The 27041-nt window shown below is 46.3% G+C and overlaps 1 protein-coding gene across 2 annotated transcripts; it reads left to right on the top strand.

Moving 5' to 3' along the window:
- Positions 1-311: 311 nt before the first annotated feature.
- Positions 312-26198, top strand: LOC120687592 (importin-5-like). Of its 2 annotated transcripts, none has more exons than XM_039969607.1 (19): positions 312-1866; positions 3651-3755; positions 3877-3942; positions 4012-4176; positions 4307-4381; positions 4464-4618; positions 4911-5046; positions 5133-5202; positions 5279-5406; positions 5505-5561; positions 5950-6135; positions 6398-6490; positions 6692-6777; positions 6881-6947; positions 7052-7118; positions 7200-7336; positions 7629-7720; positions 7839-7905; positions 25694-26198. In XM_039969607.1, exons 1-19 carry the CDS (start codon positions 448-450, stop codon positions 25856-25858), a joined length of 3336 nt encoding a protein of 1111 aa, XP_039825541.1. In that variant the 5' UTR covers positions 312-447; the 3' UTR covers positions 25859-26198. The 2 variants fall into 2 exon arrangements, with proteins under 2 accessions (XP_039825541.1, XP_039825542.1); XM_039969608.1 differs by lacking the exon at positions 25694-26198 and adding an exon at positions 8806-9883 and having other exon boundaries at positions 325-1866.
- The last annotated feature ends 843 nt before the right edge of the window (positions 26199-27041 follow it).

Here is a 27041-nt window from a genome sequence, read left to right as displayed (position 1 = left end):
AGCCAAGTAGCCAAACCTTTCGAAGTCTCACCCCCGAGAATCAAAGTCTGAAAGTAACCAGAAAAGCGAAGCCACTAAATCAGAATATGACGGCATAATTAGCAGGGTGAGCTGTGGCGGGCCCTGCTCTGATTTTGATGATCATCCAGGGCCCACTTCTTCTCGTGGACCAGTACTAGTACAAAACTCCCCGCCTAGCCCCTGGCCCCTGGGCCCCGTCTCCCAGCACGGCAAGGAGCCACCCTCCAGTGTCCCACCTCTCCCTAGTCCCTCCTCCGCGCCGCGCCCTCCCTCCCCCTTCGCCTCACCGCGCCGCTAACTTCCGCCCGCCCGCCCTCCCAAAATTCCCCGCCTCTCCCCGCAAAAGCCACGCCCGAAACCAAAAAAACCCGCGCGGCCGCCCGAAATCCCCCTCTCCGCTCCCCTCGCGCCGCGCCGCTCGTGCCCATGGATCCGCGGGCGGAGGCGGACGCGGCGGCGGTGCTGGGCGCCGACCCGGCGGCGCTGACGGCGCTGCTGGCGGACCTGACCTCCCCGGCCAACGAGGCGCGGTCGCGGGCGGAGCAGCAGTTCCACGCGCTCCGCGGGTCGCACCCGGACGCGCTCGCGCTGAGCCTCGCGCACCTGCTGCTCTCCCCGGCGCACCCCTCCACGCCCATCGCCGCCGTGCTGCTGCGCCGCCTCATTGCCCCGTCGTCCCAGGCCTTCGTCTACCCCGCGCTGTCGCCCGCCACGCAGTCCTCGCTCCGCGCGCTGCTCCTCTCCGCCGCCTCCGCGCCCGCGCTCCCCAGGTCCGTCTCCAGGAAGCTCTCCGACGCCGTCGCGGAGCTCGCCTCCTTCCTCCTGCCGGCCAACGCGTGGCCCGACCTGCTCAGCTTCCTGTACAAGTCCATCGACTCCCAGTCGTCCCCTCCGGGGCTGCAGGAGTCGGCGCTCAACATCCTGGCCCGGCTGGCCTCTCACCTCGCCGCCGTCTTCCCCAACCTACACGGGCTCCTCCACGCCGCGCTGTCCCATCCCTCGTCCGCCGATGTCCGTGTCGCAGGGCTCAATGCGGCCATCAGCCTCATCCAGTCCCTTCCGTCCGCTGGGGCCCGCGACCAATTCCAGGACCTCCTTCCGGCCATGATGCGTGCTCTGGCCGAGTCCCTCAACTGCGGGAACGAGGGCTCCGCGCAGGAGGCTCTGGAGATGATGATTGAGCTCGCTGGTGCAGAGCCGCGGTTTCTGCGCCGCCAGCTGCCCGACGTGGTCGCCTCCATGCTGCAGATTGCCGAGGCCCCGGGATTAGAGGACGGCACCCGCCACCTTGCCGTCGAGTTTGTTGTTACACTCGCTGAGGCAAGGGAGCGTGCCCCTGGGATGATGAGGAAGCTGCCACGGTACGTTGGGCGGCTCTTTGCAGTACTTATGACTATGCTGCTCGATGTCCAGGATGAGCCGGCATGGCATGCCGCTGTGTCAGAGGAAGAAGATGCTGGAGAGACCGGAAGCTATGTCTTCGCACAGGAATGTCTGGACCGGTTGGCAATTGCTGTTGGCGGTAACACAATTCTGCCTGTTGCGGCTGAGTTGCTTCCATCATTTTTCTCCTCTGAAGATTGGAAGAGACGGCATGCAGCATTGGTGACCATAGCTCAGATTGTAGAGGGCTCTGCTAAGGTGATGATTAAGAATCTGGAGCAGGTGGTTGGGATGGTACTGAATTCCTTCCAGGATCCTCATCCTCGGGTGAGGTGGGCAGCAATTAATGCAGTAGGGCAACTTTCAACGGATCTGGGACCTGAGTTACAAAATCAGTTGCACCATGTCGTGCTACCTGCACTAGCTTCAGCAATGGATGATGTCCAGAACCCACGCGTACAGGCAAGTGAATTGTTATATCTTTATTATTTCATCTGCTTATGCAATTGTTCCTTTTGATATCCTTTTTTTCCCGTTGTCTGAAAGCACTAATGATCCTGTGCTCCATGTGGCCTAATGCCAATGATTTATTACTTGATTTATTAGTTTATAATAACTAGTGTTGCCTTAGTGTGCTTGATGTAATCCACAGGAGTGTAGTTGGCCAAGTTAATTTTGAGTACATTGAGCGATTTTTAGTGACTGTTTTTGGATATGAATGCACTGATGCACATTAGAGAGTGGGTAGGGTATCATTGTTGTAGTTAGTGTATTAGCTATATATTTGGATACTTTCACTTGTTTGAGTGTACTATGTAGCCATGTTTTCAAATCGTCTAGTCGAACCTAGTCGCCATGTGACCGATCAGACGACTAGTCGCGATTAGTCGTCGATCAGGCCGATTAGTCGAGCTTAGTCGGTCCTAGTCGTCTGCCTAATCGTCCTATGTGTCCCAGGACCGATATGGTATATGTACTACATATTACTTAATAAAAAGCAAGTATGAAGGCAACAATAATGGTCGATTTTTCACTTATTTGTGAGAGATGATTTGTGAACTGTCCAGAACTCTGTATTCCTGTCCCATAGTCCATATTCCTGTCTCTCAGCCTCTATATACCAAAAACCTAATGGGCCACCTTGCCAGCCCATCACCGGCCGAGGCCCACAACTCAAACAGCCCACAAAACAATCTCAAGTCTGATCGTTTTCCAACCTGATCGTGCGACTAATCGCGACTAGTCGACGACTAGTCGGACGACTAGAAAATTAGTCGCCCAGACCTACTCGGTGTCCCTTATCGGGGTCACCGGACCGATAAGGTGTAGACACCTTGAGGTTGGCCGTTGGCCATACTTTGGACTTTTCTTTGACTCTACTGGATAGGGCATAATGTTTTAGGTTTGAAACATATAAATAGGATTCATCCTTCTTAATTTGTTTATGGAGCCAGCATCCCAACAGTTGTTACCGTTAGGCCATTTTGTTGTTCTTCAATAATTTATATTCCTTCAGCGATGCACTTTGTTGCCAAGATGTTTATTGCTGCTTAGATATTTATGCTTGGTGCTTGTTGAATGTTTTGTATCGTGCATGATATTTGTGATTTGCTTAAGTTTGGAGATGTTTGCATGATTATGCCTACCAGATTGATCGCGAGGCATTCATAGGAGAAAGATACATACTAAGCGCCTACTAGATTTTCTAAAGAACAGATACCTGAGATATATTTGATTCAAACTAGAAAAATATTATAAATGGATGATCAGAAGATGTGCTCAATACTCTGATCAGTTACAATTAACTAATCCGTAAAACAAACAAACTAGTGATTGCATATAAACCACAAGAAACATGTGCCTCGTGCATTTTAGAACCGATGAATGCATAGGAACACCTGTTGTTATGCTACAAGTTTTAGTTACTACATTTTGGAGTCAAATTGAATGAATTTCCAGCAGTTTTTGTACCATTTTAGTTCAGGGAGATATCTCTTGCTGGTTTTCTGGATTTATGTTCATAGTTCGACTATTCTTGCAAGTTATTCAATTTAGCAATCTCCGATTGACGTACTGCTATAGTATATCGACTGTCTTGGTTTATGATAGAGTTGAGGGCTTGAGGTTGAGGCTGGTGCCACATGCTTATGTTTGTTATTTGACTTGCCATATCTGCTCCTCATCAAGCAGATCAACTAACCAACAAGGCATGCTCTAATATTTATTTTGTTTTCCTATGAGTACAGGCACATGCTGCATCAGCTATCCTAAACTTCAGTGAAAACTGTAGACCGGATATTTTGACACCATACCTAGATGGAATAGTTGGGAAACTTCTATTGTTGCTTCAGGTGGATCTTGAAGCTAGTCTTTCACATTGACTGTACATACTATAGACATCAGATATGAGCACAATGCCATAATGTCTATGACTCTATTCAATTATTGTAAACTTATATGTTTTTTATGTAGACTGGAAACCAAATGGTGCAAGAGGCTGCTCTAACTGCTTTAGCATCAGCAGCAGATTCTTCACAGGTATATCTGAATTACTGTTCCAGCCAGGTCAGCATTCTTTCTAACATTGTTTTTATATTTTTTATTCAGGAACACTTCCAAAAGTATTATGATGCAGTAATGCCATACCTCAAGGCTATTCTTATGAATGCGACTGATAAATCCAACAGAATGTTGCGTGCCAAATCAATGGAATGCATTAGTTTAGTTGGTATGGCAGTTGGGAAACAGAAGTTTAAGGATGATGCTAAGCAGGTAGGGGTTCTCTAGTTGCCCTTCTGTAAAATTATTTCCAGCATTGTTATTCTGGCCTTGTATTGAATAAAATAAGTAACTTAAGATCATAGGAATGTTATAACTTATACGTTGTTATTTCTTTTTTTAGGTGATGGAAGTTCTCATGACGCTGCAAGGATCTCAGATGGAGGCTGATGACCCTATAACAAGTTACATGCTGCAAGTATGTTAGAACTGAAACCTTATTCTCAATCTTTGCCAATTTAATCCTGCTTCAGATATGATTTTTTTAATCGCCTCCGTAGGCATGGGCAAGACTGTGTAAATGCCTTGGTCAGGATTTCTTACCATACATGAGTGTGGTTATGCCCCCTCTGCTCCAGTCTGCTCAACTCAAACCAGATGTGAGTGTCACTTCTGCTGGACCAGAAGATGAAATTGGTGAATCTGACGACGAGGGGTACGTTTAGTTTTTTCTTCTTTGTTTTTATACTAAAATTTTTGTTATGTTTTGTTATCTTGGATAAATTTCATCTGTTAGTCACATCCATATGATGAAAATGGTGAATATGATGTGCGTGATTATTGGCATAGCTTTAGAATTTTGCCCATGTCATGATGATATCGATGTCTGTTCTCCTGTATTGAATTCAAATTTTTGGGTCACCACATCCATCTAACCAGCAAACTTATAGAAAAGTAATTACCTAAATGGTGGAATGTGAACTCACTTACCACCTGCCCTAGTGCAGTGTCGAGACTATTACACTGGGTGATAAGAGAATTGGCATCCGGACTAGTCTACTAGAGGAGAAAGCTACAGCATGTAATATGCTGTGTTGCTACGCTGATGAGCTCAAGGAAGGATTTTTCCCATGGATTGATCAGGTCATTACTATTTCAACCCCTTCCCCTTTCTCCTCGGCTCATATTTTCATGAAAGAGGCACTACAACTATCTCTGGATCTGTACAGGTTACAACTACACTTGTACCTCTCCTCAAGTTCTATTTTCATGAAGAAGTTAGGAAGGCAGCAATTTCAGGTAGTATGTGATGGCACTTTTATGTATTTGCTTTTTAGCATGCTACTTAACATTATACACTATATGATCTTCACAGCAATGCCAGAACTTCTTTGTTCAGCAAAATTGGCTGTAGAAAAGGGTCAAGCTCAAGGTCGTGATAAGTCTTATCTTAAGCAACTATCTGATTATATAGTTCCAGCCCTTGTAGAGGTCATGCACAAAGTAAGTGCAGCATGCTCAAAACTAATTACTTCTCCTTGATCTTTGTTATGTTGGTTAACACCATTTGATTTAAGCATGTAAATTGGAATTCTACGCAGGAACCTGAGCCACAAATTTGTGCAAGCATACTGGAATCATTGAATGAGTCCATACAGGTTTGTAATACTGTAATCTTATGACAGCTTATTTGATATTTGCCCTGAAGAAAATGCCCATTTTTCTTGAGAACTTAGAAGGGATATACATACCTAAAACACAGCTAGCTCTTTCTCGTTTTCACATTCTTTTGTTAACATGGTTGTTCATTTTATGTGGTTTTATGATCCACCTTATTCAACTATGCTACCATGCGGACCTGGATATGGCATGCCAACATTATGGTATCCAACCAATCAGGTCCGAAGTCTCAATAGTTTTTTTATGTATGCACCAGAAAACATATATTTGTTAATGTTGTAATCAACAAATCCTTTTAGCTTTGTATCATAGTTTCTCGCATGCGCTGGTCACTCGAATAATCTTTTATCCATTTTACTTGATCAGGTATCTGGAACACTTCTTGAGGAAAATCAAGTAAGATCTGTAGTGGAGGGAGTAAAAGAAGTTATAGTTGCAAGCGCTAATAGGAGGATAGAACGAACAGAGAGGGTGAAGGCTGAAGACTTTGATTCTGAAGAAGAGGAACTACTTAGAGAAGAAAACGAACAGGAGGATGAAATTTTTGACCAAGTAAGCTACTAAAATACTTGAAGTTTCTAAGTCTTGCTCACAAGCATTTCAGATCCACTCATGTTTCTGATTGATACAAAAATGTGTGCACACTAAGGCTGAAAGATTTACATAGATGCATAATTACCTACCTTAGATGTGTAAATGGAAGGGGGATGCATTATTGACTTGGAACCTGTTTATTGTGTGGTAAATAATCACTAGTGTTTATTGCTGAACTTTATTGGAAATAATTTGAAAACCTTTACTTTTGTAACTGCAGGTTGGTGATTGTCTAGGCACTCTTGCCAAAACATTCAAGACTTATTTTCTTCCGTTTTTCGATGAACTCTCCATGTATTTAACACCTATGTTGGTAAGTGAAATGTTGAACTGTTGGATTTGGAGTTTGTGTTTCACTAGTGTTAGGATAGTATAGATCACTGAGTGCTACGTCACAAGTTGGTTTAACTCATATCTTACCTTGGAGATCATATTCACACGAAATGGAAATGTGCCATTAAAATATAGGTAACCTAAACATTCTATGTACATTTTTAACGTTCCATGAATTTAGGGCAAGGATAGAACATCAGAAGAAAGAAGGATTGCCATATGCATTTTTGATGATGTCGCTGAGCATTGCCGTGAAGCAGCAATTAGGTAACAGTTTTATGATCCCATGCAGAGCATTTGGGTTGATGCAGGAGAAAGATCATTGTAAGTTGTGTTCATTTTACATGGTTTTGTGATATCTGATTCTCAGGTATTATGATGCATATCTTCCTTCTCTATTAGAAGCCTGCACAAGTGAAAATCCAGATGTCAGGCAGGTCTGTATTTCTTATTCTACATCCCAATTCAGTAAAATTTGTTAACAGTAGCCCTTCATCCCTTAAGAATGCGCGTTTTCCCTTTTTCAACATTCTGTTTCCAGGCTGCAGTTTATGGAATTGGCATTTGTGCTGAATTTGGCGGTTCTGCATTTAGACCTCACACTGGGGGTATGTGTTAAATTTGTCGTGAATTAGATTTGTCTATAGTCATTTGTCTTCTGAAGTTAATGAGCTTGTTTATTTCTACAGAGGCCCTATCCAGATTATACAATGTAATCAAACATCCTAATGCGCTGGATTTGGATAACGCGATGGCATATGACAATGCTGTTTCTGCTCTTGGAAAGATATGCCAATTTCATCATGATAGCATCGATGCATCTCAGGTATCTTATGCTTTCTTGCATCATATGTTTTTATTTTCTTGCAGCCACTTAAATGAATTTAATTTAAGATACTCACCTGAACATGGCAATCCTGAAGAAATGCATATGGTTCTTCCAGCATTTACATGGCAAATAGCCTGCTCCCTTTGAGTCTTATTGTCTTATATCATATTACTTTGTTTCTTGGTGCAAATGTTTAAGTAGTGACACATTTGATTGTTTTGTTGCTGCATCATTAATTTCTGAACCATATGAAATTTCATGATCATGCATCACTTGGTTCATTGAACAGGTCATTCCTTCTTGGTTGAGTTGCCTGCCATTAAAAAATGATTTAATTGAGGCCAAGCTTGTCCATGAGCAGCTGTGTACAATGCTTGAGAAGTAAGTGATTGCCACAATTTATTTCTGCAGAGTTATTGTGCTTTCCCTGACGCAGCATATCTTATGAATTTTATTTTATGTTATTTTTTAACAGCTACTACTTTTGTGTAATCAACAGGTCCGAGAGGGAGCTTCTGGGTCATAATAATCAGTACCTTCCAAAGATTGTGTCTGTTTTCGCAGAGGTATCTTTTGCTGTTTCTTATTTTCTTGACTTCCTTTTGTTTTCTTTCTAATATCCTCCTTGTGTATTCAAAAGTCTATACTAGAAAAACTGCAACTCATGAACTGTTGTAGAGCCACCAGAGGATTGCTATACATACTGTTACAGAAGCTTTATTTGATCTCATCAAATCAGCTGTTACAATGGAGGCCATGAAACATAGTTAAGACAATGGTAACAACCATTGTTAAGGCTAGGCTAACAGCCATTGTTAAGGTTGGGTTAACAGCCATTTTCATGGCAATAAAACATCTTTATTGCTGCTGTTGCACACCCTTTCATTCAGTGTGTAACAGCAGCAATAAAGATGTTTTATTGCCATGAAAATGACTGTTAACCCAGCCTTAACAATGGCTGTTAGCCTAGCCTTAACAATGGCTGTTACCATTGTCTTAACTATGTTTCATGGCCTCCATTGTAACTGTTAGAGTATATTAGGCAACTCCAGATATGGTAGTTTATGATTGATATAATCCCGTGATAGCCTTCCTTATCTCTAGGGGAGGTGTCTTGCCCTCCAAGTCTTGTACTCCTATATATACCGCCCAAGGGGCTCATTGCAATACATCGACCACATTATACGCATCCTACTTTCCTATAGTAACAGCTGATTTGATGAGATCAAATAAAGCTTCTGTAACACTCCCCCTTTTGATCGAATCCATCTTGAGATCAATATATGCTTAAATTCCTTTTAAAAACCCTGCGGGAAAAAAATTAGGAATAATATGTATGATTATTACTCTGTCATAAACCTGCAAGGTTTAGGGAGTAATATATATGACTTGACCCTCTGAAACTTGCAAGTCTCTGAGCCGTCTCATACCGATTCCCTTAACACATTTCTCAAATATGGAAGTAGGTAGGGATTTGGTGAAGAGATCTGCCAGATTATCACAAGACTTTGTTTGTAAGATGTTTATCTCTCCACTTTGCTGAAGCTCATGGGGATAAAACAATTTAGGAGCAATATGTTTGGTGATATTGCTTTTGATGTAATCTTTTTGCATTTGTGTAATACAAGCGGCATTATATTCATAGATAATGGTAGGTGATTATGCGGAATCAATACCACATGATTTCTCAATGTGGTTTATCATTCTGCGGAGCCACACGCATTCACGTGATGCCTCGAATAGTGCAATAATCTCAGAATGATTTGTAGATGTAGCCACTAAGGTTTGTTTAGATGACTTCCATGATATAGCAGTTCCTCCATGAAGGAACACAAAACCTGTCTGTGATCTGGCATTGTGGGGATCAGGCAAATAGCCAGCATCAGTGTATCCAACTAAGCTAGGATCATTGGTTTTCTGAAAGAATAAGCCAAGATCCTTAGTACCATTCATGTATCTAAGGATTTGTTTTGCTCCGGTCCAATGACGCTTAGTCGGGGTACCACTATGTCTTGCTAACAGATTCACTGCAAATGCAATGTCAGGTCTGGTACTGTTTGCAAGGTACATTAGTGCTCCGATGAGACTGAGATAAGGATATTCTGATTCTAATATCTCTTCTCCCTCCTCCCGTGGTCGGAAAATGTCCTTTTCCTTATCGAGAGATCGAACAACCATGGGAGTTTTATTTGGATATGCTTTGTCCATATTGAATTTCTCCAATAGTTTCTGGACATAGACAGACTGGTGCACTAAAATTCCTGAGTGAAGGTGCTCGATTTTCAAACCTAAGCAAAATTTGGTTTTACCCAAATCCTTCATCTTAAATTCCGTCTTAAGATGTTTGCGGGCTTCATCAATATCTTGTGTATTGCCAATGATATTCAAATCATCTATATACACTGATATAATGCAAAATCCTGTGGAGGATCTTTTGATGAAGACGCACGGGCAATCATCATTATTGGAGTAACCTTTTTGCAAAAGATACTCACTCAGTCGGTTGTATCACATCCTTCCCGACTGTTTAAGACCATAGAGTGATCTTTTGAGCTTTACACAATACATATTGCGATTTACGCTTTTATCCGGTATTGGGATCCCATCAGGGACCTTCATATATATATATATATATATATATATATATACGGTAGCGCTATTCTACACCCTAGGTGTAGAATGAGATTCTACACCCAACCAACCCAACACCCATCCAGCTAACCAACCGATCCATAACCCCACCACTCCGACCCGTCCACCCCACCTCTCCAGCTTCTTCGTTTGCGAGCACGAGTCGCGAGCGGCGCGGAGCGCCGCGAGCGGCGAGTGCGAGACCTCACGGATCGGCGGCGCGCAACGGGCGAGGCTGCGTGCAGCGCGCTCAGGATGGCAAGGGCGGCGGCGGCACTCAGGTGGGCCCGTGGGCGGGGCTGCGGCGGGGCACAGGCTGGCGAGGCTGCGGCGGCGCGCAGGTCGGCGGTGGCAGGGCCGGAGCGCGCGGAGCGGCACAGCCTGCACAGGAGTGGCGGCCGGCGCGCGTGCTGTACTGGGCAGCTGAGGAGTAGGGGACACTAGCGGGGTGCGCAGCAGGGGCCAGAGGCGAGCGGATCATGACCAGCGGGGGCGGCGACGCGGCTAGCTAGCAGTGCCAACCCGAGGACCAGGGGTCGCGCTGCATGCGGCAAGCGGAGTAGAGCGCGCAGCAGCTCGCTGATGGCAGGTTGTGGCTCGAGCTAGCAGTGGGGGTGAGGGCCCTCCACGCCTTCTTCTTCGTGGAGCAGATTGGGAATTCAAAAATTACTGAACTCTTCCGCTATAATACGATAAATTACTGAATTTATGTACAATGGCTAGTTACCGATGGTGTTAGGACATTTGTTTTTCTTGATAGTCCAGTTATGCAGATACTGAATAAATGTATTCATCGGTTGTCAGCACCTCACCGGAAAATCAAATTTGTTCAGTAGTTTTTGTAGTCTAGTATTTTTCAGGTAATGAGTTCTCTCAATCTATTATTGTTTAGTATCCCAATATTAATATTTCAGTTAAAAATGCGGGGAGTAGTGGTACCTGAAGGCTGTCGTGTGTGGGCAGCATCGAGGCGAGCAGAAAGAGTTTCGATAAAAAATTGCTGAATCTTCCCGTGAGATATGATACTGAAGCATTTGACTTGTTGATTAGTTATTTGTTTGATCCAGTAGTTCGGTGGTTTTTAGTATTGTTAAGTTAATGAGCTCTCCCAATCATTTGTATTTTCTAGTAGATCAGTATTTCAGTTTAGTAGTCTGGTATTTTTTTTTTCAATAGTTCAAAAAGATTAAGTTGGAGCCATTGGATGTCGCATATGAGTTCAGCAGAGTGTGTATCATGCTTGCGGGTTTTCTTATCAAGAAGAACATGACAATGAAAAATAAGTAAGAATTCAATTACTCCTTCGGGGAGGCACAATACAAAAGTTGTGCTAGAACAGCGTGACCATTGGTGAATTCAATAAATAAAATACTGAACTACTAGATTTATGAATTACTGAGTCTGGCATATACATAAACCATTAGTGGATCTGCATAAGAAAAGTACTAAGTAACTGCTGGTACACCATTGTTGAAGGCAAACAAATCATGTAAGAAAATAAAAAATTTAATGGATAGACATAAAATTGAATAACAGAAGAAATTACTACAAATTGCATAAATAAATCATCGCTTCACACCTCGCGGTGCTTACACCTCGCCTATCGAAATTCTGTTCGAAAACCTCATAAGCGCCCCCATCCCCAACGGAGTAACTGGACCTCCCTATTACTGAATCCAAGCATGTACAGTGGTGTTACTAGAATTAATGATTCACCAGAAATACTAAGAAAAATAATGAAGAAGTCCACAATATTGAAATAAGAAAAAGGCTTTTATAGATTACTGAATCAAAACATATACATATATTGTTCGGTGCTGACTACACATATATATACATATTACTCACGATTAACTGTTATCATGCAGCCTTCAAAAAAAATCTTAAAAGAGGTCTCTTTTTCCTCACTTGGAACCCTCTCTCTTGTGAAGTTCAGTACTATCACTATCATGTGCATGAGGTGATAGATTTGAAAAAAGGAGTGCCATGCCCACATGAACCTGCCACCAGTAAAATTCTAAAAAGATCATTGAGAAAAATAGAGCAAGACTGGCAGGATACTGAATTAGTGGGTTATTGCTTTATTGAGAATATATGAAGTGCTACATAGTATTGCTGGTTTACAAAGAATTACTGAAAAATAGCAAGTAATTCTAGAGTATCAAGAGATTACCAATTTATGTAAGTATTACTGGATTACTAGAGGCATATCTAGACTAAAACAATAAAAAACAATTGTGCTTGAAATAACAAATTGCTAATAAAACTACTAGACTAACTACTCAGTAATAAAAAAAACTGGACCAACTACTGAACCTAACAAATTACTGATACTAAATCGTAACAAAACTACTAGCTAAAAACTCAATTTAGAGCATCAACATTCAACCATACAGATCAGTATCTACTCTAGATGGTTTAGTAATTAGTCTATTCAAATTATGTTAATTTGAATTACTCAATATACTGAACCTAACAAATTTGTGTTGTTGGGAATATTACTGAACCAAAGAAAAAAAGAGCCATGATACTACTGACCTAATAAACAAATTACTAATACTAGATGCTAACTGTCATGGTCGGACTTCAGTACAAGAGGCGTAACAAATCAGGATTCAAGGAGGCGTGATCTGTTAGGATTAGTTGTTAGTTTGTTTCCCGGTTTGTTAGCAGGCTTGGCATTATATAAGTCAAGACCTGCGGTAGTTTAGGGCTATGCTTATTGTATCTTAGATCGGCTTTGTCCCTGCCTTCCTGTCGCGCCGTGGAGTTTCAGCCATTGCTCCGGCGCGACGTCGAGGTCCAGGGCCACGGCCTGCTACTTCTTTTCAATACAATTTGCGTCACGTTCCTTCCACCAATTCCCATCCTACCACTGCCCATAACACCTTGGTATCAGATAGCCTTGGTTCCGTGTCCATGGCGGCTGACGACGAGAAGACCGTCCTGGAAGCGACCGTCGACGACATGCTCACCACCCTCACCGACCTCGCCGCCAAGGTTTCCGAGCTCGCTACGCAAACCGCCGCCCTCAAACCCTTGCTCCCGCTCGCCAAACAGCTTGACGGCCTGCCGGACAAGGTCACCACCCTCCAGGCAGCGGCGTTCGAAGGCGCAAATCAGATCGCCGCCCTCAGCCTCGCCGTGACGCGCTTGGAGCAAGCGCAGCGCGGTGACCGCGGTCACCCCAAGGACGACATCGCGGGGGGAGACGCGTCAGCGTCGGGGCCCCTCCCGTTCCGTGAGACACCGCACCTCCCTCACCGGGACGCCGAGGACGACGACGGCGATCCACGCTTCCACCCGCGCGCACGCATCGAGTTCCCGACCTTCGATGGAAAGGAGGACCCCCTGCCGTGGCTGAATCGCTGTGAGACCTTCTTCCGGTGCCAGAACACACCGGAGCGCCGGCGCGTTCCATACGCGTCCCTCCATCTCACGGGGTCAGCCCAACTCTGGTTTTCTCGGCTAGAGTTGACGTCGGGTACTCCGTCGTGGCGCCGGTTCGCACAACTCGTGCAGCAACGCTTCGGGCCGCCCATGACGGATAGCCCCATTGGCGAGATCATGATACTTCGCCGGGACGGGACCGTGAACGACTACACCGACAAGTTCCTCGCCCTCGCCTGCCGAGATGCTGATCTTACAGAGTCCCAGTTGGTCCAGATGTACACGGCCGGCCTCGTCAACCCGCTCAAGACCGACGTCGCCCTACGCCGCCCGACGTCCCTTGATGATGCCATCATGCTTGCTAGAGCCTACGAGCAGCGCATGTCTCTGTCATCTACCGACCCGGCGCCTGCGCGGGGCGCGCGCTCCTCGTTCCGGGCTCCGGCCGCCTCCATGACAGCCGTCTCGTCTGCAACACCCCACGATGCGGCTTCCTCGGCTCCAGCAGGGTCGAGCCGAACCACCTCGCTCGCGTCCACCCTGCCACGTCGTCGTCTCTCTCCAGCCGAGATGACCCAACGCCGGGCGGACGGCCTATGCTACAACTGCGATGAGAAGTTCGTCGCTGGTCATCGGTGCAAGAAGCTCTTCGTCATCGAGGTTGTGGGGTTCGATGACACGGAGGAACCCGCGACGGTGGCCGCCATCTCAGCCACTGATGATGCGCCAGGCATCTCCCTGCACGCGATCTCAGGCGTGCGCGCTCGTGGTTGCCAAACCATGACAGTGCGCATCTCCATCGCCGGCGTCACTGGGGTCGCCCTCCTCGACTCCGGCTCGTCCCACAACTTCATCGACGTCAACATGGCGCAGAGGGCGGGCGTTCGTCTCCTTCCAAGCCCCAACCTCTCGGTGATCGTCGCCAATGGTGACCGGGTGGCGTCCCCAGGCAAGGCGCTCGAACAGAACGTCCACATCGGCAACGAGGCGTTCGACATCGACCTTTATGCGCTTCCTCTCGGTGCATACGACATGGTGCTGGGCGTGCAGTGGTTGAGCTCGTTGGGTCCGATCCTGTGGGATTTCGCCAAGCATACCATGTGTTTCACGCGCGCTGGAAGACCAATTACATGGCACGGCATGGCCTTCTCACCAGGGCTCACGTCGTCGTCCCTGATGAGCCGCGATGGCGATCTCCTGGATGCGCTTCTGGAGGAGTTTGAGTCCCTCTTCGCCGAACCACAGGGCCTCCCTCCCAAGCGTCATCTGTGCCACCGCATTCGCCTGAAGCCCGGGATTGGTGCCGTCGCCGTGCGTCCCTACCGCTACGCACACATCCAGAAGGACGAGTTGGAGCGTCAGTGTGACGAGATGTTGCGCCTGGGCATCATCCGGCACAGCTCGTCGGCCTTCTCATCCCCGGCGCTACTGATCCGCAAGCGCGACGGCACGTGGCGCTTCTGCGTTGACTACCGAGCGCTCAACGACGCCACAGTCAAGGACAAGTTCCCTATTCCCGTGGTGGAGGAGCTGCTGGACGAGCTGCGCGGAGCCAAATTCTTCACCAAGTTGGACATGCGCTCGGGGTACCATCAGGTACTCATGCACCCGGACGACGTTGAGAAGACGGCGTTCAGGACACATCAGGGCCTGTTCGAGTTTCTAGTGATGCCGTTCGGGCTCACTAATGCTCCGGCGACGTTTCAAGCCATGATGAACGACATCCTCCTACCGTATCTTCGCCGGTTCGTGCTTGTCTTCTTCGATGATATATTAATTTACAGCTCATCGTGGTCGGAACATCTCCGCCACGTTCGCACGGTGCTTCGCACGTTGCAGGACCATCAGCTATTTCTCAAGAAGTCCAAGTGCGAATTCGGCCGCCCGTCCGTGGCATATCTGGGCCATGTGATATCGGAGCGCGGCGTCGAGGTTGACAAGCAGAAGGTGGAGGCCGTCCTCTCGTGGCCTCGTCCTGCATCGGCACGCGCTGTCCGTGGCTTCCTCGGCTTGGCGGGCTACTATCGCCGATTCATCCGCGATTATGGCGCCATCGCCGCGCCTCTTACCGCGCTGCTCAAGAAGGAAGGGTTCTTCTGGAATCCCAATGCGGAACAGGCGTTTCGGACGCTACAACACGCCCTGACGGAGGCGCCTGTCCTACAGCTTCCGGCGTTCGACCGCGACTTCGTCGTCGAGTGTGATGCGTCGGGCTCTGGCTTCGGCGCTGTTCTCCATCAAGGCAGCGGGCCAGTCGCATTCTTCAGCAAGCAGATCGCTCCACGCCACACCAAGCTAGCGGCGTATGAGCGAGAACTGATTGGTTTGGTCCAGGCCGTGCGGCACTGGCGACCGTATCTCTGGGGTCGCCGCTTCATCGTGCGTACTGATCATCACAGTCTGCGTTTCCTCTTGGATCAACGCTTGACAACTATTCCGCAACATCAATGGGCAAGCAAGCTTCTGGGGTTCGATTTTGTTGTGGAGTACAAACCGGGCTCTTTGAACGTCGTCGCTGACGCTCTATCTCGCAGGGGTGAGCACTCCGGTGAACTGGCCGCCCTGTCGTTGCCCACGTTTAGCTTGTTTCAGGCAGTTCGTCAGGAGATCAATGGAGATTCAGACCTGTCCCAGTTGCGTGATGCTATTAGAGGTGGTGCTAAGCCAGATCAATGGTCGGTGAAAGACGGCTTGATATTGTTCAGAGGTCGGGTTTTCATTGCACCGTCCTCGGGGATTCTGCCTACAATTCTGGAGTCTGTCCATGCTGCCGGACATGAAGGGGTTCATAAGTCGTTACATCGCCTGCGTGCTGACTTCCATGTGCCTAATGATCGTCGGGTGGTCCAGGATTTCGTCCGTGCCTGCTCAGTTTGTCAGCGCAACAAGACTGAACACTTGCAACCAGGGGGCTTGCTGCAACCGTTGGAGGTTCCTTCATCGATCTGGTCTGATCTTGCTATGGATTTCATTGAGGCTTTGCCCAAAGTGAATGGGAAATCAGTCATCATGACAGTGGTGGATCGTTTCTCCAAGGCCGCTCACTTCATCGCCTTATCTCATCCATATACGGCGGTTTCGGTGGCTCGTGCTTTCTTTGCTGAGGTTGTGCGACTGCATGGCATACCGGCGACAATAGTCAGTGATAGAGATCCGGTATTTACAAGCTCTTTTTGGCGTGAGTTGTTTCGTCTGGCCGGTGTCAAGCTTCAGTTCACATCAGCGTTCCATCCTCAATCGGACGGCCAGTCGGAAGCAACAAACAAGGTCATCACCATGTACTTGCGGTGCCTTACAGGAGATCGCCCACGCAATTGGTTAGACTGGCTTCCTTGGGCAGAATTTTGTTATAATTCTTCCTATCAACAATCGCTGAAGACTTCTCCGTTTGAGGTGGTTTATGGTCGCCCACCTCCTTCTATTCGGTCTTATGACCATGGAGACGCGCGGCTGCCAGCAGTGGAAAAGGCAATGCTGGACCGTGATGAGTTTTTAGCCGAAGTTAGAGATCGGTTGGAGCAAGCACAACAACACTACAAAGCTGTGTATGATCGCCGTCATCGACCAGTGCACTATGCTCCAGGACAGTGGGTGTGGCTTCGTTTGTTGCACAGACCAGCGGCGTCACTTGATGTTCGTGGCCGTGGGAAGTTGGGTCCTCGATTTTTTGGTCCTTTCCAAGTTCTGGAGCGGATTGGTGATGTGGCTTACAAGCTGTGTCTGCCTGCCGGGACGCGTATTCATGATGTGTTTCATGTGGGTCTTCTCAAGCCTTTCCATGGTGAGCCCCCAACACAGGTGCAACCGTTACCTGCTATGCGTCATGGCCGTGTGTTAGTAGAACCTGAAGAAGTTCTTCGGAGCCGTCTTGCTCGAGGTAATTGTGAACTTCTGGTGCGATGGAAGGGCGCACCAGCATCCGAGACGTCTTGGGTTTCTTTGGTGGAATTTCAGCAGCTGTTTCCCAAGTTTCAGCTCGAGGACGAGCTGCTTGTCCAGGGGGGGAGAGATGTCATGGTCGGACTTCAGTACAAGAGGCGTAACAAATCAGGATTCAAGGAGGCGTGATCTGTTAGGATTAGTTGTTAGTTTGTTTCCCGGTTTGTTAGCAGGCTTGGCATTATATAAGTCAAGACCTGCGGTAGTTTAGGGCTATGCTTATTGTATCTTAGATCGGCTTTGTCCCTGCCTTCCTGTCGCGCCGTGGAGTTTCAGCCATTGCTCCGGCGCGACGTCGAGGTCCAGGGCCACGGCCTGCTACTTCTTTTCAATACAATTTGCGTCACGTTCCTTCCACCAATTCCCATCCTACCACTGCCCATAACACTAACACAACTACTATACTAACTAATATGATTGTTGGGTTCAGTAGTTTACAGCATGGTTTTTGGTTTTATTTAACCATCGAAATCAGTATCTGGCTCTATATAGTTTGATAATTAGCCTATTCAAACTATGTTGAGTTACTGAATATGTAAAAATTGGCATAAGCTCAGTAGTTTTTTTTCAGTAGTTTTTTTTTCTTAATTTTAGTAATTTTGGTTACTGAGCTCTATTCAATTTCATGCAGTTCAGTAGTCTAGTATTTCATTGTTTGATCTAGTAGTTCAGTTATGACTATTGAACTACTATACTCAAAGCATCAAATGTTTAGTAATGATCGAAAATACTGATACTAGATGCTAACACAATTACTAAATATAACATAGTACTGAGTCCAAAACTAGCAACAAAAAAGAATAATTATGCTTGCAATAACAAAATTACTGAACTAAAAATGCATAGAGAACTGACTACTCGGTTCAGATCGTCAGCACTAATCAATTCCCAAGCCTCTCAGCATACTCCTCTCGGGCATGGGTGCTGCATCCGCCTAAAGCCAGCGACACAATCCTCTGAGGGGAGGGGGGATTCAACGCTCGACTCCCCACGCACCCTGCTCCGTGCCAGGCTGCCAGCATCTCCTCGTTGGTGTCACGCAGGGAAGGAAGGACGCACATGGGAGGGATGTGTTCGGCCTGCACCCCAGCAGCTCGAGGTCGCCCGCGGCCGCGCGCAAGCGCCCGACATGGCATGGGGATAACCGGCAATCCGGCATGTGTCAGGTAACCCCGGCATCGCTCGAGGCCGCTGCGGGCATCACGCAAGGATCTGGGGGCAGAACCCAGCTCGTCACGGGCCCTACGGCCACGCTCGCCCCGCCACAATCCATCGCCAGCGCCGCACCCTGGCTGCTCGCGGACACCGATGAGCCGCCATTGCGCCCCGCTTCGCGACACCACCGCAGCCTCCGCGCCACGCCGCTCGCCGCCGCCGCAGCTCTGCTCGGGTGCGAGGGGGAGGGGGGCTGCTCAGGTGCGCAGGAGCAGGTGCGCCGCCGCCTCCCGCATGCCTCCGAATCCACCGCTGCCCCCGCACGCCATCGAATCCGCCCATCGCCGCCGCCGAATCGAGCAGCGTGGTCGCATGGGCTGTGTTTGGGGGCGTTGGGAAGGGGAGGTGTGGAGAGGACGTGGGGTAATTGAATTGGTGGGTGGGCCTTGGGCCAAGCAGGTGGCTTGATCAGGTCGGACCGGATGATGGTCGGTCGGTTGGCTTGGCTGGTTGGTTCGGGTTGCTGGGTGTAGAATGGTATTCTACACCTAGGGTGTAGATTAGCGCGCGCGCACACACACATATATATATATATATCCGAATCTAGTGACCCATATAAATATGCTATGACATCCATCAACTGCATAGATAGACGTTTTTGAGTTGCCAGCGAAATCAAATATCGGAACGTAATTCCACTCATAACTGGAGAATATGTTTCATTGAAATCAATGCCGGGTCTCTGCGTGAACCCTTGTGCTACAAGTCTCGCCTTATATCTAAGTACCTCATTGTTCTCGTTCCGCTTCCGGACGAAAACCCATTTAAAACCCACAGGGAAGGTTTTTTGAGGTGTAGGTATCACTGATGAGAATATCTCTCTTTTATTGAGCGAGACTAACTCTGCTTCAATTGCTTCCTTCCATTTGTTCCAGTCCGAGCGTTTCTTACACTCTGCCATGGATTTTGGATCTGGATCATTTTGGATGGTTTCTGCAATTGATGAGGCAAAGTATATGTCGACAATTGTAGTCTTACGATCGAATGATTCTTCAGAATCATCATAGTTTGTGGAAATTTCATGTACCCCATTTGACGGTTCGGTATTTCCCAATACAACAGTATCAGGGCATTCCAATGTCCCATCATCAGAAATTGAGTGCACTGTTGATGTGGGAGGTGGATTGGGTAAATCCACTTGGTGTCTCTCAACTTGAGGTTGAGTTTCATTTACTGTGTCAGGATTGTTTTCTCTGTTTCCTCGTGCGCTTGCGAGGGTTTGCCGTACTTCCCCCACTCTCTTTTGAGATGGGGAGTTGAATAGTTTTATTTGGTACCTCTACTCTTTCCGGCACATTCCTTGCAGGAATGTATGATTTTCTGACACCTTTACCCATAGTAAATGAGTCTGGCAAATTATTTGCAGCATTCTGCAAATCAATAATTCTTTGAACTTGTAGTTCAGATTCTATGGTATGAGGATCCTCCTTTAGGGTGTCTGAGGCATTCCAATTTATTTCCGGGTATTCAGTGCGGTACTTGAATTCTTCCCCTAATGCCGGGAAATGTTCTTCATTGAAGATACATTCAGCGTACCGGGCTGTGAGCAAATCCCCTGTAAGGGGCTCCAGGTATTTAATGATCGACGGAGATAAATACCCCACGTAGATCCCTATTTTTCTGTGAGAGCCCATTGATGTACGCTTTGGTGGTGAGATTGGTACATATACAGCGCAACCGAATTTCCGCAGATGGGAAATACTAGGAGGATCACCACGAACCAATTGCAGCGGGGAAGCTGTATGATATGCAGTTGGGCGCAATTGTATTAAGTCACCAGTGTGTAAAACTGCGTGACCCCAACATGAGATTGGTAGGTTACAATTTTGCAATAATTGTCTAGCAATGAGCTTTATTCTCTTGATAAGAGATTCAGCTAAACAATTCTGAGTGTGAACATATAGTACAGAATGTTGCACTTCAATTCCTAAAGCCATACAATAATCATTGAAGGCTTTGGAAGAAAATTCTGCAGCATTGTCCAATCTGATTGATTTTATCTGGTGTTTAGGTTGACTTGCTCTAAGTCCGATGACTTGTGCAATCAATTTTGCGAAAGCATGGTTCCGTGTCGATAATAGACACACATGAGACCATCGTGTGGATGCATCTATTGGAACCATAAAGTACCTGAATGGTCCAGACAAAGGTTGAATGGGGCCACAAATGTCACCTTGAATGCGTTCAAGAAACTTTAGTGGTTTGGCCTTTATTTTGAGATGTGAAGGTCTCAAAATTAATTTTCCAGTTGCACATGAGGTGCACACAAAATTTGAGGATTTTGAGAATTTTCTGTTGCTCATACCATGTCCATTAGAATTATTCATGATTTTTCTCATCATCCCGATGCCAGGAAGGATGGCCAAGGCGTTCATGCCAAGTTTTGAATGTATCAACATTCTGAAAAATCACTTTGTATGCAAAATGTGGTACGTGTTTGATGTATGTGTAGTACAATCCAGGCGGGAGAGAAGGCATTTTTTCAAGCGTTTGTTTGCCATATCCGGTGTCTTTTGTGAAGAGGAAGAACTCCTCATTATGTTCTTCATGTGTTTTCACATGAATTCCATTTTTCCAGATATCTCTATAACTTAGTAGGGTACGTGTTGAATCGGGATACAATAATGCCTCGATATGAATTTGAGTACCCATTGGAAGTATGAAAGTGGCCATGCCGGAGCCAACGATCATAGCATCGCGTCCAGCGATGGTCAAAACTTGTCCTTCTCTCTTGGTGAGAGTTTAGAAAAATTTGACTTCCCTAAGTATAGTGTTAGTGGTACAACTGTCCACTAGGCATATTTCTTCTTCCATTGGATTGACTCCCGTAACAATCTATATAATGCAGAATTTAAATTCATAAGAATAAATGCAAAATATAGAAAGTACATACAAATATAATAAATGCAAAATATTTATTACATAAGAAAAATATTAAGATAACATTTATTACAATGAAAAAGTAGCAACATCATGTCTTTTATTACAAGAATATTTCTGCAAATTTAAATATAAAGCTATGGAGCCTATTTGAGGTCTCCAAAGATGTCATTGGTGGAGAAATCCACGAGCATGTCATCGACGTCCAGATAGCCTTCGTTACTTGGCGGAGTCTTGGTGTTGCTTGGTCCCGCTCCTTGAGGGATGGGTTCCATAGCTTTAGTCTCCAGCACTTGAGAAACGAAGTGTGCTTCATGCTTCTGGGTGTTTTGTGTACGACCCATGGACTTCATGTATAGTTCAACAAGATGCTTAGGGGTCCTGCATTTCTTAGTAACATGATTATAGCAGCCACACCTGTAGCAGGCGGTCTTGTTGCTATTATCATTTTTTTGCTTAGAAATGCCTTTCCCCTTTTGGACGTTAACACGTGGCTTTCTGGCTCTCTTTTGTTTGCCCTTTGATGAGGAATTTCCAGATTGTTGGTTCCTATTGGAACCATTATTCTTCACATTTGCATGAACTTTAGGCAGTGGTGTAGTACCCAACGGGCGTTGATTTGAGTTCCATACAGTAAGTTCATGGTTCTTTTCTGCCTGTTTCAATGTCTGTATGAGTGAAGAATATACTGTGAAATTCTTCTCACGGTATTGTTGAGTTAGAATCCTTTCTGACGGGAGCATTGTAGACAAAGTCTATTCAATTTTATCCGCTTCAGAAGGCTCTTTCTCACAAAATCGAAGCTTAGAGCAAATCTTATGAACAACGTGGTTGAACTTGTCTACAGATTTGAAATCCTGTAGACGTAAGTGGTTCCACTCTTGCGTTGCCTCGGGGAGGATAATAGCTTTGTGGTGTTCATATCGATTTTTGAGAGCTGTCCATAAAGCACGTGGATCCTTCTCATACATGTATTCCATTTTCAGATCCTGATGGATATGATTCCTCATAACCTTTAAGGCGGAGTAATTGGACATGCTTGAGGGGGTAACTGTCCCAGCAGCTGTTTCGTCTATACATCTGTATAATCCAAGGGTCGACAGATTGACTTTGAGATCCATCGCCCATGAAAGGAAATTGGAACCATCAAGAGCGAGAATATCAAACTCTTTGGTTGCCATATCACCTACATTGTGAAAAGCCAAAAATTTGAGAAATTATGGCATACTTATTCAATTTTGTGAATTCAGAATGAACTCAAACAATGAATAAAAATTTCCTTCAATTTTGGTAGAGAATTCCGAGTAAGAGGGATTAATTCCGAGCAAGAGGGATTATCGCAATGCTGATGCATACATAAATCTATATGATCTCATACTGCAAAAAATTGATCCAATTTAGAGGGATTTTTGCATTGAATAAATAATGTAAAGAACGTGGAAATTTAAATTTGCATAGTACTTGTAAATAAATATCATGGGAATGCATAAAGTGCTGAAAATAAATGAAAAACAGAGAAATTTACAGGATGCTGAAAGCATAAAGTCTCTGATTATTCGCAGAATTTAAATAGTTCGAAGTACAAATACTTGAATTTAAATCCTGCTGAAATGTAAATACTGAAAATAGTAAATCTTATTGGGCGGTGGGCCGAGACAATCTTGTTTTCAGCCCACCGCCGCTTTGGGTCCGGGGGGGGGGGGGGGGGGGGGGGGGTTGGTGGAGCGAGCAGGCCGGCGCGGTCTTTTGGGCCGATCAGGCCGGCCCAGCGGCCGTCGGCCTTAAGCCCAGCTCGGGCTAGGGTTGGGGGTAACCCCCGCCGCCGCCACGCGTCTGTAGGCCGCCGCGCCTTGCAGACGAGCACGGAGATGCGCGTTGGTGCTGGAGTTGCTGCTGTTAGCAGCTCTCCATGCAGCGGCGTTGCCGCTGTGACGTCTTCCTCCCCGGTTGTAGAAGCCCCTGCCACGTCGAGGGTGGTGCAGGGGAGTCTGGAGGAGGGCGTCCAGCATTCGGCGGAGAAGACGAGCACGGAGATTCCTCGGAAGTGAAGAACCAGCTTCAAAGGATGAAGAACGTGGAGCCATTGCTTATCCTTGGTAATTCTTCTTCTACTACTCAGTTGGCTAGGGCTAGTGCTGATAACGTATTAGGAAGAATTTTGTGGAGACAAAATGTATGGTGAAAAGCTCTCTTTCATTGATCTCAAGGATTACAATATATAAGGAGATTTACAAGGTCACTAAATTCAGGAATTGTAACCCTTTCATTCACTGTGTCATAGCAGCAATAAAGATGTTTTATTGCCATGAAAATGGCTGTTAACCCAGCCTTAACAATGGCTGTTACCATTGTCTTAACTATGTTTCATGGCCTCCATTGTAACAGCTGATTAGATGAGATCAAATAAAGCTTCTGTAACACATAATCCAGTTTTCTTAGTTGGCGCGCGAGCGCTGCTAGCACATAGCAACGAACAGACCACATGCTAGTCTTAATACTTGCAGTGGAGGGCCATCGTCTTCAACCTCCAGCCACCGGCGAAGTGGAGGGCGGGTGAAGCGGCCTGGGCGGGAGGTGGGCGGTCGGCGGCGAGGTCGCCGCCGGCCGTGGGCGGTGGTGGGAGGCAGCGGCCTTCTTGTTTTGGGGTTGCTGGGGTTCGCCGGAGTTCCCCGGCTAGAGAGGGAGGCCGGGGGCGGGCGGCTGGCCCGGCGGAGGTGGCGGGCGCGGGGCAGCTTGGCGCGGCGGCGGGGGCGCCGCCGGCCGGGCGGCGGGGGACAGCGGTTGGGCAGGGTTGGGGCGGGGCGGGGTCGAGCTACAGCGACGAGGCTCCAGCGGCGATGGGGAGGTCGGATCCGGCGGCGTGAGCCGCCCACGCCGCCGGACACGGGCAGGGCGGTGCCGGCGGCGGGGGCGAGCTCCGACGACGATTTAGGGTGGGGGAGGTCGAGATGGTGGCGGCGGATCCGGCGGCGTGAGCCGCCGGAGATGAATAGGGCGGCGCCGGCGGCGGGGGCGAGCTCTGGCGACGAGTTAGGGTGGGGGAGGTCGAGATGGTGGCGGCGGATCCGGCGGCGTGAGCCGCCGGAGACAGGCACGGCGGCGCCGGCGGCGGGGGCGAGCTGCCTGCGGCTGGTGGGCGAGTTGGAGGCGGCAGGGTGGCCTGGGCACGATGATCGTCGGGAGAAAGAAGAAAGGAAATGGAAGAAGGAAGGAGGAAGAGGACTAGTACCGTTCGCTGCAACGACTCCCGGCGAACGATCGCCCACTAGCGCCCCCCATACATACTCTCCATATTTAAACATATGATGTTTAGGATAAGGTAATCAGTTCAAAAATGAACTGACTGGCTTGTCCTAGGCGTCATATATTTTAAAACGGAGGGAGTACATTATGTAAGCAGCCAATCTGACCTTTCCAAGTGTGCTTGTTAATATCATATACAAGGGGGTACAGAACTACTGATGGATTATTTTGAAAGCATGAGGGCTCATGGAAATACATGTTAACTGCATGTAATACATATCAGAAATGTTACAAACATTAAAGCACATGTTTATTGATTTTCACAGGTCAATCTGACTCCATTACCAACTAATGAATATCTGGTTAAATCACTCAACCTCTGGGTTAAAACCTGAGCAGGATAGGTGGTTCCGTAAGTTTGGATGAAGGTGCTAGATGATCACTGGTAGATTTGGGAAACTAAGAATTTACAATGTGACTTGACCAATTAAAGGAATATTATCTGTTTTTTTCCTCATCAAGTCATCATAATGTGAACATCTTTGAGAAAACTGGAATAAAAAAGCTAAAAAAGGTTTGCAAGTTTTATTTAGTTTCAGCTGATGCTGCGATCCCAGTGTGATAATACCACATCCCAGTCCAAATGGCCATAGCTTCTCAGGCTCTACAAAAACCTAAGAGCATCTCTAACAGATTACTCATCACTCTCCCCAATGCTAAAAAATTAATGTTTTGGTGATGGAGGTGTTCCAGCAGATTACCAATCCAATCCCTATTACCTATAAGTTTTTTGTAATCACCAAAACACCTCCCTCTCCCCTAAATGTAGGGAGTTTTTCTTGTATCCTATTCTTGGTGATTGCATTTTGGTAGTCTGCTGCAGCAACTATTACCTAAACCACAAAAATAGTTGTTGGTAATGGAGAGAGTATATATTTTGGACAAGGGATATAAGTAATCTGTTGGAGATGCTCTAAACCCATTATATGTCAAGCAAGATCTCAATTGCTTTAGAAGACTACTTATTTACCTTGGTCTCGTTCGTATAAAATGCAGATTTTATGTGCGGGGAAAGATCTGGCAACAGAACAGACCTCCAGCAAGATGATTAATCTACTAAGGCAACTTCAGACAACGTTGCCTCCTTCAGTATTAGCCTCAACATGGTCTTCTTTGCAACCACAACAACAGCTTGCTTTACAGTCTGTGCTGTCATCATAGCGGCCAGAATAATCTCAATGTTGTAAAGCATATGTTCTTCACAGCTTACATTTTGGTGCTCTTTATGTACGTTTGAGCCAGGTTTCTAGGGTTTGCTTAGCATACATGTGCCCGTAGGTTTTGTACGAAGGGCAAGGCTTGCATCAGATGTGTATATTGGTTGCAGAACTGCATCTGAATGTGTGGCTGGGTTATCTCCATACCGCCGATGAAATTGTAAAGCTATATATCTGGTTCGCTTAGTGATTTTAGGTGGATTGAAAGAATTGTAAATTAAAAACAATTTTGCTAGCTGATTTTGATGTCATCATATTTCTTTAGCCATCATCTTGGTGCATGTGTAGTGAGGCTTTTCTGTCTTCTTTTTGGGTGGATTGAATGTCACATTTGCCTAGTGATTTCAGCTTGACAGATTTAGTCTTAATATGAAAGTCTGTAAGTGTAACAAAGTGGGCCAGATTTCATATAGTTTGCAGAGCAAAGCCTTTGAAAGCTATCAAGTGCTGCACCAAAACGCCCAATACCAGAGCCCAGTTGATAACTTATGCTCATTTTCCTGCAAGTTTCGTGATTACTACACTTCTCGGTGAAGTATGGTTGAGATTGGATCGAATTGAATTTTCAATAGTTTGAAATGATGGATACGTATACAAGGTGTTATTCTTTTCTTTTGTAATCTTTCTTGCTATGGTATCTTTTGAAATCTTTGGTGTACGATCTTTGTCCACTACTTCCCTGTTTTAATCTTCATGGTGGATCTAGCAAAAATGATTTTATGTGCATTTTTCTATAAACTCAAAAGTGAAATAGAATAAAACTATAACAGAGAATACATTTCCTGCCTTGACCTAATTTGAAATATGGATATTTCGAGTCTGTTTGCTTAATTGCAAATTTTGCTAGTGTTGGCTGAATGTTCAGCCTTGCTGGTGTTTTTTTTTATGGCAGCCGTGCTGGTGTTTGGTATCATCACTAATTCCTTGGGCTGGTCCTTCAGAATTTATCATCCACTGTTGGGGATGAATTTGGGCAAGTTTCAACGGGAGTGTCATAAAATATCATTAGCATTAAATTTGCTAATATAGTAGTCTTTATGAAGAGAGAAGATAGAGAGTGTTATAAAATATGAGAGGAGTGTCGCCACCATAACACTCCTTCAACTCGATTACCTAGTTCATAGTTT

The sequence above is a fragment of the Panicum virgatum genome, chromosome 9N (genome assembly GCF_016808335.1).
Source record: "Panicum virgatum strain AP13 chromosome 9N, P.virgatum_v5, whole genome shotgun sequence".
In the NCBI taxonomy this organism is placed as follows: Eukaryota; Viridiplantae; Streptophyta; class Magnoliopsida; order Poales; family Poaceae; genus Panicum; species Panicum virgatum.
The sequence above is the reverse complement of the archived record's forward strand: the minus strand, read 5'-3'. Positions and strand labels throughout refer to the sequence as shown.